General features: G+C 43.9%; 1 protein-coding gene across 1 annotated transcript; it reads left to right on the top strand.

Annotated features, from left to right (window-relative positions):
* The first annotated feature begins 916 nt into the window (after positions 1 to 916).
* MYCN (MYCN proto-oncogene, bHLH transcription factor) lies at positions 917 to 12,069 on the top strand. The gene is made up of 3 exons (XM_086926315.1): positions 917 to 1,076; positions 3,970 to 4,699; positions 10,598 to 12,069. The coding sequence occupies exons 2-3, from the start codon at positions 4,036 to 4,038 to the stop codon at positions 11,203 to 11,205; spliced, it is 1,272 nt and encodes a 423-aa protein (XP_086782441.1). The 5' UTR covers positions 917 to 1,076; positions 3,970 to 4,035; the 3' UTR covers positions 11,206 to 12,069.
* Positions 12,070 to 14,790: the final 2,721 nt, after the last annotated feature.

Raw genomic sequence — 14,790 nt, 5'->3', positions numbered from 1 at the left:
GATAACAGCGGAGTTGCCTTACTGTGTGATCCCGTTACAGTCAATGCGTCCAACTAATACTTATCAGTAACGAACCTGTCCCCAGGTGTGACAGTTACGGGGGGCGGAGTTAGGTTCCTCTCGCCCGTTTTGACAGCGGCAGTCATGCATTTCAAAAATAACAAAAATAAAGACTACCCGTCGAGCAGGGGACTTACTCTTGGCATAAAAAGTAGCTTTTTAGAACGCTACCCAAACCTCGCTTACTCCCAAGTTCCAATTAGCTTTGGTCCGTGTCTCCGCAACCCCAAAGTTGACGTCTGTAATATATTGCTGCATTGGGGAAAGTGGTATTTTAGGAGTGTCGACGACGTCAAACAACGTACAATAAGATAAAAGTATAAGAAGAACGAGGCGCAAAGGCGCATTAATGTAAAAAAAGTTAAATAGAACCATAAAATAAGAGAAACATGTAAACGTTTCAAACATTACTTAATACAAAGACAACCCCCTCTCGTAAAATGGGGTGCCTGAAACGCACTGTCACTCATTTCACTTCAATATGATTGCTTTTTTTTGCTTAACTTGTACAATAGTCGGTGCACGGAGCTCTCCTGCATACAAGCATGTATGCACAGCAGCTGCCTCAAACCGTCCCTCCTTAGACAAGAAAACAGCCCTTCAAGCCTGTGGACGCGAGGCCACGCCCCTCGTAAGGCAATGTTGCCATTCTATCTGCAGCGTCCAAGCCCTCTCCGTTGCACTGCAACGCTCTGGGTTTTGGCGCCAAAAGCACTGTCGCCGCCCTTCTGCTCTGTATGGAGATCGGGGGACGGCTTTCCCCCTCCAGGGCCCAACCCACCGCCGGGTGTGTCGTGGGATTTTTTTTTTTTTTTACCCTCCTCCTGCTTTAATTCAGCCGCTTCAAAGCCGAGCCAGTGACAGTCTGGTGTCTGGCAGCAGCGAGGATTGGATGCAGCAGGCAAGCCGGGGGCTGGATACTTTCTTGGCTGTTTGGTTTTGTTTCCTCTGCTGGGAGTTTGGCGAGCAGTGAGCACGTTAGGGATTGTTTCTGCAGCAGGAGTAGCCCCAGAGAGGTAAGCGGCGCCCGCCTGCCTTCTCTGCACACACTCACTCAGACAGCGCCTGCACTGCCTTTTACTCCCTTCCAGGATGGTTGGGAATCATCTCTCCTGATCTTTTACAAACACCAGTATATCTTCTTCCAGAGGCGTGTGGCGAAGCAGCTCTCGATCCACATAGGCTCCAACTTGGCATCCATATGTCTATATGTACATATATATTCCGCACACTTCTTGTTTTGATGTCTATTCCAATGAAGATTCCTCAAGTCATTATGGAGTTGTATAGCAATAAATATAAATGTCCATGCAAAAGTGTTAAGCTTGTATAGTGATTTGTGAATTAAGATGTTTTACTACAGCTGTGTTTACTGCAATTATCCGCGATGTCACTGCAGGTCTGCGCTGTACTATATGCATACATGCAGCATTTTTGTGCATATGCTGTAAACGTGTGGTCAATGTTTAATGCAGTAGTTGCATACATTCTGTATGTTTGCAATGTGTATGCTGCATGAAGTAGCCGATGTTATTTGCAGCAGTGTCTGCATACCATGTTATTTGTCTGATCGGACTTTGCTGCATACCAGATGCTGCGTGCACTGACTGGTCAGTGAGTATTTTCCTGATCTGAGGTTGAGTGCTGGCTGTGGGTTTACTAGTCAGCTGTTGCATTCCATTTTAGCCTTTGAGATTATGTAGTGGTTTTGCATTTGCTCTTTACGAAGATCTGACATGCAGTCGTTACTTTTTTTGAACCAGCACGCCTGAAATACCTCTTCATATCAGATATAGAGGATGCTATTTATTATTGTAAATTGGATAATTCTTCCCGTAGTTACTGCACTCTGCTGAATGTATAGGTGCACCCAGTCAGATGTTATGCATTTCGTTTTTATCTGTTTCAGATGTTGCATGCCCTGGGCGATTTTGTTTCTATTTTGAATGCAATTTTCTTTTCTGGTCGTGCATTTATTTTGTGCTGTGGGCGTTTTCTAGCGCGAGCAATGCTTGCACTGACTGTGGTTAGAGCAGACATGGCATGCATTTCTAGATCAGCTGTTGCACGCTCGGCACTTTTTTTGAGGGCACCCATCATTTCGTGTACCGGTTGTCTTTGCAGAGGGTCCATGCATGCCTTTTGCAGAGACGTTGTGTCCTCGGTATTCCATCCCATGGACCAGAGGCGCAAGTAGAGTGACATTTTTTTTTTTTGGGGGGGGGGCTGCTAATAAAAATGTCGGGGGGTGGGGGGGCTAAGTCTTCCAGCAATCGGCAGAGTAAAGATGCAGAGGCTCTAAGAAGGGGTGAAAAAAAATCGTTAACAAGCAAACGCTGCTCAACCCCACCAGACTATTGGAAGATTGTGTTGATCGACGTGTACAAAATCTCCCACTACCCGCGCACATATATGTAGTTTTGGGGAATTGTGTATGGACTAACCTCATGAATATGCATTTTTGCAATATCGAGTGCAACCTGCAATCGCAGCTATATTGCTGTGTTCGGTGTTTTTGTATCGCTGTGGAAGCAGCGTTGCACTGTCTGCCCAGCTGTGCGTGCAGTGTGTGTGGGCAGATGTGCGTAATCGAGGAATGAGTCTGTCTGTAGTTGGAGTCAGGCTCTGGGTGGTACAGGAACTCAGTCGGGGCAGCCCTTATTTGAGGACTGTCTTGGTCTCCGCCAACCAGAGCTTCACTTGGGGAGATTTCGTAATTCTAAATCCCGAAAGCCCAGTGGAATCTCGCCTCGCTGGCTATCTTTAAAACAAAATAAAATCAGTAAAATTATCCCAATTATAAAGCACAGCGGTGCCCTGATTAATCTTTTTCCAAACTTCGTTGTGCCATGTCTAGCGGTGCAAGCACGTACTTCGTGCTTGAGTTTGATTAGTGCATGTACTCTGCTACCATTATTGTTTATGGCTGTTAAGTGCCTGTACTGATTTTGTGTAGCAGTGCCGGCAGCTGTGTAATGCGTTTGCTGGTCTAGTATCTGGCACTGGCTGCATTTACTTTAGTGCCTTACCTGGTTCGAACCCTGGCAGTGTGCATATTCTTATAGCACTGTGGTGGTTTATGTCTGGCAGGGTATGCTGGTTTAGTGCTTGCCCCACTTATATGTCTCACAACATCTTGCTTTATTTAGTGCTCATGCTCATATTCGGGGGTTTTTCAACCACTATAATGTGGTGTCTGGCCTTTCACAATTTGGCCTAATGTCTCTTACTATGATGGTAGTGTGGATTGTTGGGTGACAGTCCCCTTATTAACTACCTGGTGTGTGGTGGGTTGCTGGTTTGATGGGTGCCATTACTGTATTAGATTGAAATGTATGGTGCTTGTTTTGGATTTAGTGGATGGCACTGTCTTTGTTAGTTGATCATTACAATGGTTTGCAGGTTTGTGGTTCTTGCCTCTGTTGGGTTTGTGGGTGGCTGTTGCCTATCATATCATTTGAGTTGTGGTACCCTTGTTGGTTAAGTGGATGACAGTGTCAGTACTGGGTTTATGCTGGCCAGTTTTTGTATTGACCCTTGTTGTTTCCGGTAGTCCGCAGTGCCTCCCTTCAAAGCGAAGGAACGTCTTATATTGTATATGCACTGTATACGAAAGACAAATAGATACGTAGTTGAATGATCCCTTCAGTACTTGCATTAGTTCTATAATAGATTTGGTGGACGCCAGTGATATGAATTAAAATTGCATATCAGTATTATATTAGTGGATAGAATTATCTGTATCAAATTGATCAGTAGAGTAGAGTGTTGGTGGGTGGCCTGTGTTGGGAGGAGGTTTTTTAGTACTCATACAAAATTGTATCACACTAATAATGACTGCATTCAGCGTCAGGTTGCAGTATTGGATTGATAGTTTCAAGTCTGACGGTGCCTGTGTATTTTTTCTAGGTTCTGGGTCACCTGCAGTCCCCGGATCTGTACCTGCCTTAACTGTGGGAGTATTGCTGCCAGAGAATGCCAGGGGTGGCCTGCAAGAACCCAGACTTGGAGTTTGACTGCCTACAACCCTGCTTCTACCCGGACGAGGATGATTTTTACCTGTGTAGCGGCCCCCCAGGGGAGGACATATGGAAGAAATTCCAGTTGTTGCCTACACCACCCCTATCCCCCAGCAGAGCTGGGGGGATGCAAGCAGGTGGCATGGGCGACCAACTAGACTGGGCCTCCGAGTTGTTGCTTCCACTGGAGGGTGAACTGTTGGAAGGGGGCACCGCCCACCCTGACTGGGATCTCTTTGGGGGAGCCATGGAACTGAACCTCAAGTCCATCATCATCCAGGACTGCATGTGGAGCTGCTTCTCCGCACGTGAGAAGTTGGAGCGGGCAGTCAATGAAAAATTGGGGGCAGGCCGGGCTGGGACGCAACCTGCCCCTTCCTGTCCGCCTGTTCGGGACCCGCCCACTCGCTGCCTGGAGCCTACCACAGTCTTTCCTTTCCCTGTCCACAAGGAGGAGGCAGTGGCGCCAGCCCTGACCACAACCAGCAGCAGTGGCACGCCCCCCATTGTGGTGAACATCAGCAGTAGTGTGACAGCCACTACAGATCCAAACCGCGTCAGTGGGAAGGTGGGCACCAGTAATTCTGTGGAAGAAGAGGACAGCAGCCCTAGTGACTCCGGTGAGTGTCATCTCTGCACCATCATCCGTCCCTCCAAGCCCCCTCTATGCCTTGATGTTTCTGACCTAATGGCGGGCCCTACCCAGTAGAGGTCTGGCACTAATGTTATGAAGAATACTTGTATAGGTGTACATGTGTAGTTTATTATATCGTACAAGCGGTCTGTGTGCTGGCATTGCCTATTTGGGAGAATCGGGTTAGAACATCCATACTCCACATAGGTGCCTGAAGGATAAGTATCTCAGATAGAAATACACATTGTGGCTATTTGGTAGAAAAACGTTCTCTTCTTTTATTACAGATTTTAATACTTGATTATACCTGTTGAGTCTCTGCTCAAAGGATTGTGCAACCCTGATAAGGGCACTATTTCTTGTTTCCTCATTTTAAAAACTCTGAGGAAAAATCTCCCTTTCCTACCATCCAACTTGCCAAAACATTGGCCATCTCTCTGGCACTATCACAGTTAGACTACTGCAATGCCCTCTGCTATAGCCCAGCAGGGTGTTTAGGGATGACCACAGAGACTGCAAAATGCAGCAATCCGTGTTCTAAAAAAGATCAAAAAGTTTGAACCGGTCTCCAAAACCAGAGAATAACTCCACTGGCTACCCCTTAATAAAAATAGAGTTGCTTTTAAGGCTCTCTGTATAACGCATACATCATTTTACCATCATGGCCCTGATTTCCTTAAAAACACATTTTCCTAATCCTCTCCAAATAGATCGCTTCCCTCCACCACAGCAAAAAAGTATCTGTCCCTTTTATTCACAAATCCTCCTAGGGAGGTAGAAGCTGCTCTATGCCACCTCCCACCTCTGTAATCATATGCCAGAGTACCTGAGGAATCAATCTAACTTCCTTGCTTCTAGAAAGTCACAAAAACTTGATTGCTTACTCTCTCCCTGTAGACTTCTTGTATGCGAGTTTCCTCCTCCTTACTATAGGCAGCACCAAAACGCCTTTATGCATATGTTCCTCTCTACAAAATTTAAATCCAATCCTACTGCTAGCTTTTATTTTGGGATAAGATTGAACAGTAGAGCTGTCATTTATATGCTAGACAGGTTAGTTTTACATGGTCCCATTGCATCACTGAAAGCCAATACCAGGATCTTACGGGCTTCTGAAAAGTGGTTCCTTATGCAATAGGTTGGACACTAATGTGATATGTTTAGCTTCTAACCATAATCCCTAACTGTTTCACTAATTTGATCATGCATAACTGCATAAATTATGCTTGGCTAATGTCATTCAGTGGAGGTTTTCTAACAGCTAGTTGAATCACTGTACATTCTTACTTGATGACTTGTTTTATACAATAGAACTGATTACTTGCTAACATCTCATACATAAAGGAAAGAGGAATGTCTCTTCGGGCAACAAATATCTTCAATGAGGAAATCCTCATTTTAATTACTGAGATCTGTCTTTTAGAGAAGGGGTGGATCTGTTGAATGTGGCCATTTTGGATTGCCTTACAAAGGTCCAGGGGTCATAATGGAGAACCCGGATGTTTTACCAATGCTTTTTTTACTTCTAGGCTGTTGGGGTAGATCCTTGGGTTGCAATGTGTCTTTTTTTTCAAGACTGGAGGAGACTTGAGTTTTTTTGCCAGGTTTGGTTAAGATACTATGCCTTTTTGTTTGGGTTAAACTGTAGGTAGTGCTCTTAAGTGGTGATTTGTGGGAATGATTTTCCCCAAGGAATTTAAGTGGCTCTGCTATGTTTTTGTTTAGTTATGCTGTGTTCTTATAAAAGTTTGAGAGACTTGAGGTGGATCTGAGTGTTGTTTTGCACTTGGCTTTAAGGCAGGTGCATTGAGACGAGGTTAATTGAGAGATGCATTGTCTCCAGCGTAGAGTGGACCAGAGATTCCACTCTGTGCGAGTTGGCATGCACTGCCCTTGAAGGTCGGTTATTGCATGAGAGGGCTGTTTTAGTAAATAGTACACAGTGTCAATGCTGGGTGAAGTTTGAGGTGCCTTGAGGTAGCTCTGTGGCAAACTGGATTTACAAGTTTTGTCATTAATGAGGTATATAAGATAGTTGTATGACATGGGAACACTATGACTCCAGGATTTCAGGGCTAATAATTTGGGTTGTTTTTTCATATTTACAATGAGGGGAATGGGGCTTATTTCTAGGAGTGGGCGTAACTTGTGTAATTAATTCCATGTAATCACGCAGAATTACCTAAGAATTCTGCAAGATTAGGCAGGATACGTGAGAAGAGTAATATCGCGTTTAGTTCTATTAACACAAAATGGACCCAAGGATGCATTGTGCACGAAGAAATAGCCCTAAATGCAACAGAACACGAATATCGAGCAGCAGCTCGGGCTTGCTAAATGTACTCCTGGGGTAATATTTTTCCCCCACTTACTTCCAGCATTTAGAGCTATATTCTTAGTGCAGAATGCCCCCTTGTCTCCAAAATTGACGTGAGGCTACATTTTGTACTAAGAAATAGCACTAAGTGCAGCAGAACGTGAATAGCGAGCACTTGCTGCCTCTCGCACTTGCTAAATGTACTTTTGCTGTAGGATTCCCCCACACCCCTCCCCCATTACGTTTTAATTATGCGAGCATGAGTATTCGTGTTTTAGGTAATTCTGCATCAAAGAGTCACTCAGAATTACCAAAATTTCCCCGTCTTAATTGAAATTCTGCCCAGGCCTACTTATTTCTGAACCTCTGCATGCTAAGATGTTGCAGTTCCACGAACACTGGTGTTTTTGCCTTCCTAGGTCTACTATACACCCATAAAGCCCTGCAGCGTTTGTGCTTTCAGATGTTTTCTTCTGTGTGTTGTAGATCCATAAAATAGAGTCTGGCTTATGAAAGTTGTGCACATTTTTGGGTTTGGGGGAGAAATACCCAGTTGTTCCATCACTCACTGTATCAAGCTTTAGAGTGGTAGTCTTGGTAGGAATGCACTTGTGTTTGGAGTAGGGAGGATTACATCAAGTTTTTTGTGAGAATGTTCCCATCCGTGATATGAGAGTAGAAGCATTATCTCCCTTCCTTTGTCATTGACGTGCTCCAGGCTCTATTTAAGTAAAGTTACTTTAATTAGTGTTGCAAGATGAGGCCTTGGGTGTTTGAGATCTTTAAAGATTTGGGAGATCTTTTGCGTATCTAGAGGAAAGGTGAGTTGAGGGGGTGATGTAAGCTTCGATGGATAGGATGTTTGAGCCGAAGCGAACTGTGTATCGGTAGCAACTCCATCGCTGTGGATACAGGGTTCGCTGTTTTAGAGGGACATGTGCTGTGTCCTGATGCAATGTTCATAGACTTGAGGTTCCAGAAGGAGAAGTGTGTGTTTAGCTACACTGAGTGCAACCATGTGTAGGAGGGAGGTAACCGAGGTTGGCTAGCAGAGTGAGGAGAGATGAAAGAGGAGACCGTGTAAATGAAGTATTTTTAATTGATTAGACTTTGTTGCAAATGATTAAGGCCAAAATATACGGGTTGTATGATACACCCACGCCTTAACAACGCATGCCTAGACAAGGCAGTGTGAACCACGACCGCACATTTACCACGCATGCCTTTTACAACACCTTTTGTTGTAAAGGGATATGTGTGGTAAAGTGCATAGCAGGCAAGTGTTGTTTCGCTTGCGTTGAAATAACACGCGTGGCTCAGCCCGCTTTGTAAATGCCATTTCCCAAATATATGCCTTAGCATGGGCCACAAAAACTGTGGTAAGATGTATGCAAAACTAGGGTCCTAGTGACAAACGGGCAGTAATTGGTGATCTCCTTCTTGGTTGGTACCCCAGTGACACACAAGGTATCGGTGCACCGTGCAATACAGGGGCAGGGCAGATAACTCCCCTATCGGCGTTGTCTTGACCCAGGAATGAAAGCAGACACGTTGTTGTGTAATAAATCACAATCTTCGATGACACGTAAAGAGCGTGGCCTCCTACTCTATATTTAACTGAGTTGGGTACATTGTTGATCCCCATATGCCTGTAGTAGGGACAGTGCGTGACCATCCTTAGTAGGAAGGGATACCTAGGTCTTTTCGGGTCACAGATTTAGGCTTACTTGGAGTGTGGCCTGGCCAGGCAGGATGCCCCGTTTGTCGCCTCAGGCGTTGAGTGTTTGCAGAAGAGGCTGTAGGACGGTGGTAGGACTGCTGTGTGACTGCTGCTGTTACATAACTGCTGCAGTGAGGGGGGAGGAGTGTCCGGCGTTGGCTAGTGTGTGTATTTGTCGCTCTCTGGCCGGCAGAGGGCAGCATGCCACCCTCTGCTCCGCCGCAGCCTGCTCCACGACAAGGTTTCATTGCCTTTCCTCATACCTTCCAGGGCAGCAGCTGATAAAGCAGACGGCGCTATATCTAAGTGTAATCCTATCATGCCAGTTACAGGGAACAGATGCCGGATCAGCGGGATTTCGAGTAGCAGACGGGCGAATGAAGCTAAGATGGGTTTTATTGGCACAGTGAAATAGAATTAAACATAATTCAGAAGACAGATCTCGGCGAGGTTATTTCGGGGAAAATGACAAGCCAATCCAATGGAAAATACAATAAAAAAAAGTCAATGAGACCCCCTTCCCCATCGTCATATTTGAATCCCCTTTGAAGAAGTTCTGAGTGCCTTTATCACTGTTAGAGGTGGTGTTTGTTGTGTTTTCCAGCTAAGGGCATTCCAGAAAGTCACCTCTCCAAGTACTGCGGTTGAGGATGTAAAAAAAAAGCGAGCAAGTGTGTGTTCTAGAAATATACCTATCAACGAAATATAGCGTTCTGCAAGCACAGAACGCAGCAAATCACAAATGAGAAAGCATCCTTAATTATTGTTTGCGAACAGGTTTAGATTGAAGCATGCTTCCAGTGCACAATGCCACAAATTATCTTTAACCCTGTGTTTTTCTTAGCACGAATAAAAGGGAGCTGCATCCTTGGCCCTTTATGTTAATAAATAGATGCCTGATGCATTTAATGAGCAGCCGCCGCCTTCCCCTTTAATGTGTCTGAGCCCTGACAGCTTTGACTGAGGAAGCACTTCCTCTCAACAGCTGTCATCTTGGCAGCGAGTCAAAACCTGGGCTTACAGCGCCCTGCAGCCTGGAACCGCTCCATGTTCTGCCTCTGAACAAACCCGCCAATTGTCTACTTTTCCCCGGCAGCTTTAGGTCACGGATAAGATGTATTCCAGGTTTGAGAGTGTATTCCTAAATCTTACTGGAACAGCCTTTGGACTTAACGTAATCCTCCACGCTCTCCTCGTACACTATTGTGGAAAAATGCCACGTTTCAGTGGTTAACATTTGTGAAGTGTGATGTGTGGATGTGTTTTTATTTGTCGTGCAGTTTGTAGTCCAGCTTATGCCATTTCATGATAACAACCAATATGAATGTTCTGATGTGTTAAGGAACACTGGACAGGCGTAAGAGGGGAGGGGGAGGAAGCCATAAACCATGAGGCTTACTCCACAATCCCAAAGCCATTTACCTTGGATTCTCACTCCAAATCCAGGTATAACCAGAGGTTGATGGCATCTTTGTACTGAGGAACATTGAAAACCGTTTTCTAAATTTGTAAATCTGTGCCTTCCTGGTTGTGTTTTTGGTTGTGACAAAAATAAAAAAAATATATATTAATGTAGTTACCTTCATCGCCCCTTGTTCCACGCTTAAATACAATGGTTTGTATTGTGAAGCTCAAAGTACATCATCTTAGTTTATGATGCATCTGGCTAAGTACATATCATGTTATCCCCATTTCCCAGCACCACCGCAGTACTATCTTTATTACACGCCAAGGGAAGAGTTACATTAAAAAGTGTAATCACTTAAAAAATAGATTAATCACTGCCACCTCCTTTTTTTTTATTTCATTAGTAGTTCATTAACCTATTTATCTCATTTTTGTTTCAGATGATGAGGAAGATGACGAAGATGAGGTTGATGACGAGGAGGAAATTGATGTTGTGACGGTAGAGAAAAGACGTTCTTTATCTGCCAAGCCAGTCACTACACTCACCATCACTGTTCGCCCGAAGAGCACCACCATTGCCTCAACAAGGACACAGTCTAGCGATTTGATCCTGAAACGTGGTGCACCTATCCACCAGCAACACAACTACGCAGCTCCCTCTTCCTACAGTGAGACAGAGGATGTTACACCGCCGCAAAAAAAACTAAAGCCTGACCTGCCCCGCCCAATCAAAAACATGATCCCACCAAAGTCCAAAAGCCCAAGCCCGCGATCATCTGACTCCGAGGACAGCGAGCGTAGACGCAACCACAACATTCTGGAGCGACAGCGACGGAACGACCTTAGGTCCAGTTTTCTCACATTAAGGGACCAGGTGCCAGAACTGATGAAAAACGAGAAGGCTGCGAAAGTGGTCATCTTGAAAAAAGCCACTGACTATGTACATTCTCTTCAGGCAGAGGAGCAAAAACTTTTACTGGCAAAGGAGAAATTGCAAGCCAGGCACCAACGGTTGCTCACGAAAATGGATGAGGCAAGGACTTACTAAACTAAGCCGGCCACGACTGTCACTGCCACTTTGCACACTTTTGATTCCTTCGGGAAGAATAGAGTTTTTGACGTTACGAATGTTGGATTACTTTAAATCCTTTCCCCTGTACCTTGGGGGCAAAACACAACGGTATCCAGGTTCAGATAACTGGATGTTCTTCAAGGAGCTAATGGCCAGCCAAATGTTGAATATCCTTGTTATGTTCATATTTTTTTTAATCTCATGACTTTCTCCATATGTGATTTTGAGAGTATCTTCGATCTACTGTTGACAAACACAGTAGTTTTGAGTTGGAAGAATCAATTCCCTTGTTTAATGGTGCTTCAGGTGTTCATTTACAGTTGCCATTCGTACCTCTAAGAAAATCTTTGTAAATACAATTTATACTCTTGCCTTTTGTACATGTCTTGGGTTTGGAATCCGGTCTCTGTTGTACTGGAAGTTCTTATCCAAGAACTGTCATACCTCAATGTTTGAGGAGCATGTTTTTTGTATACAAATATATTGTTAATCTCTGTTATGTACTGTACTAATTCTTACACTGCCTGTATAACTTTAGTATGATGCTGATACATAACTAAAATTTGATACTTATATTTTCGTATGAAAATGAGTTGTGGAAGTTTTGAGTAGATCTTACTTCATCACTTTTTGAACTAAGAACTTTTGTAAAGAAATTTACTTATATATGCCTTCTCCTAGCCTGTTTCTTCCTGTTAATGTATTTGTTAATGTTTGCGGCGCAGAACTGACTCTGAGCTAAGTTCTGGGTTTCATTTCTTTTCAAACGATGTACATTTAGTGCTGCATCTAATAGCACTTTGAAATACCTCATGTTTATGAAAATAAATAGCAATTACATAACTTTACTTTTTAAATTCCTTTTTTGTGTCTTTCTGGCTTTATAAAAAAAAATCTTATTTAAGATGAGGAACTATTTTCTTTGAGTTGTCTTCTTTAATACCTGGCCAGCAGTTGCTGAAAGAAGCAGTGAGTTTACAAACTCCTATATTGTGGTCCTACAAAGACACCCACCAAATGACAATGTGGGCGAACATTAAGTAAGTAAAACAGTTGTTTCGAATGTGGTTTAGGAGTAACCCTGGGCGTAGTTCGCGTAGTAGTGCTACGCGTAACTATGCAAAGTGCACTTCGCACTACGCATGCTACGCGAACTGCGTAGTGTGGTAGGGAAAATGCTGTTCGCACTGATTGCACAGTGTTGGATGCTTGTCCGCACTGTGCAATCATTGCAAACGACATCTTGCACAGTGCAAGCAGTCGTTTTCTGCCGCTCGAGTAGATTTGTACTCGAGTGGCAGCTTTCTCAACGCGGACTGGTAGTGTCACATCGCGATCGGTTGCGAGCATACGCGACCACTTGCAATGAGAAACCTCGCCTTCCCCCGTTGAGAATCTCGCCGGGAGGTTTATTTTCCACGCTCGCGATCGGCAACTTGATGTTGCTGATTGCGGACGAGGAAAAAGTCTCGCCGGTACGTTGATTTTGTTCGCTAAAGCAAAAAATGCCAGCTACCTACGTGCTTTTGCAATGTGTTACGTGCAATTCGCGTAGCGCGTAGTAGCACAAACGTAGCATAGTACTACACCCAAGGTTACTTAGGAGTAGCTTAGACTGTATTCTTTGACCAGAAGTAAGTGCAAGGTGCTGTAAAAGTCACAGTATTTGTGATTGTTTTTATTGTTTTACTTTTGCTATTGTTTTTACTTTTGCAGCTGCTGTGGCATTAGAATCGGAAACCACAATAAGCATTATTTCTTTACACTCTGTAAAATAAGGATCCACAAATTGAAGGTAAAAAGTAGAGGTTTATTTGAAGAAAAGATCCCATCCACAGGTGAGCATCCAGCCAGCAACAAAGTAAGATAGCAACTGCTTAGTGATCAAAGGATAACATTCCATATGAGAATCCAGTGCCTCATGACATCAGCGCAGCTATGTCATGAGGCACAGACACACAGAGCCAGGATGCCACACATCTCCCTTCTAACAATAAGAAGAAAATCATAAGGGAAAAGTAAACAAAACTGAAACATAAATCAAGAGAAAACTAAACAATACTAAAGCATAGATCACACAGTGACATAGTCTTTCAAATACTTAGGAGAATGAGGAACCCTCGCAGACTTGCGAAGAAGTGGAGAAGACTCAACACCAGGAGTTTGAGAATGACGACTGCAAGAAGCCTCCACAAGATCATTGCTAACCACCACCACCCTGTTCAAATTCCAAACACGATGATCAGCAGTTTTGATGGCGTTCTTAAAAACTTTGATAACACGAATAGGCTTCTTAAAGGTAGCAGAAAGAGCCTTATTGTTTTTGCAGGGATTCTTAATAAGTACCCAATCTCCCACTTTAACAGGTGTGACCTTAACAGAATGTCTCGCATCAAACATCCTTTTTCTAGACTCAATTCTAGAAAGTTCATGCGACATCCACTCATCACGGTCATCACGAGGAGGTGGTTGCAAATCATTGACCCATGCAGGTACCACAAGGGTATTAGGAGTGCGTGATCTAAAAAGTTCAAAAGGGGTCTTCCCAGTAACAGCATGGGGAGATAACCTGTAAACCTTAATCTTCTTAAAGACATCTGTCCGCCAATCCGTGCCAGCAGACTTAGCCATTCTGATAGTTTCTTTAAGAACACGGTTAAATCTCTCAACCATACCGTTGGTTTCTGGGTGGTAAAGGGAAGACTTTTTGTGTTTAATACCTTGCTCTAACAGAAAATTTTCCATCTCCTTAGAGACTAATTGGGGACCATTATCTGTGAGGATGGTATTAGGGATGCCCTCTCTAGCAAAAAGTTTGGTCAAAAAATCCACCACATGTCTAGTCTCGATACCACGAGTTATGGCAATTTCTGGCCATCTAGAAAAGAAATCAACAAGAACAAGAACATACCACTCACAACCAGCTGATGTAATAGGCCCCAAAATATCCAAACCCACTTCTTTCCAAGGCGCATCCGGTCTGTCTCTAATCACCATGGGTTGGACTTTAGGCTTTGCTACCTTCTCACTAAGAGCACAGTCAATGCAATCCCTAACTTTGCGCTCTACTTCCAAATCCATATTTGGCCACCAATATGAGCTCCTTAAAATCTCCTTAGTTTTAGAGATTCCTAAATGGCCAATATGTGCTAAAGACATAAGCTCATCCCGAAGAGCTAGGGGTGGAACTAATCTAGTCCCTCTAAAAAGTAAGCCATCTTGTTCAGAAAGCTGATCTTTGACATGCCAAAATTTCTCAAGACCTTCATTACATTTAGGTTTAATCTTCCATCCTGTCATTAGGAGTTTAAGTACTTCTACAAGGGTCGAATCCTCCTGAACCATCTTCAACCACCTCTCTTTATCAATGGCAGCCTCTTCTACAACACAAACCATCTCATCATCAACATCACAATCTTCCTCATCCTCAACCTCAGAACTGGGAACAAGGCGAGACAAGGCATCTGCCACTTTGTTTTCTACTCCAGGTAGGTACTTTACACTAAAATCATAATCTTGTAAACCAACAACCCATTTTGTGATCCTACCAGACACCGCATC

Source organism: Lissotriton vulgaris, chromosome 6 (genome assembly GCF_964263255.1).
Source record: "Lissotriton vulgaris chromosome 6, aLisVul1.2, whole genome shotgun sequence".
Classification (NCBI taxonomy): domain Eukaryota; kingdom Metazoa; phylum Chordata; class Amphibia; order Caudata; family Salamandridae; genus Lissotriton; species Lissotriton vulgaris.
This window is presented reverse-complemented; position numbering and strand designations above follow the sequence as displayed.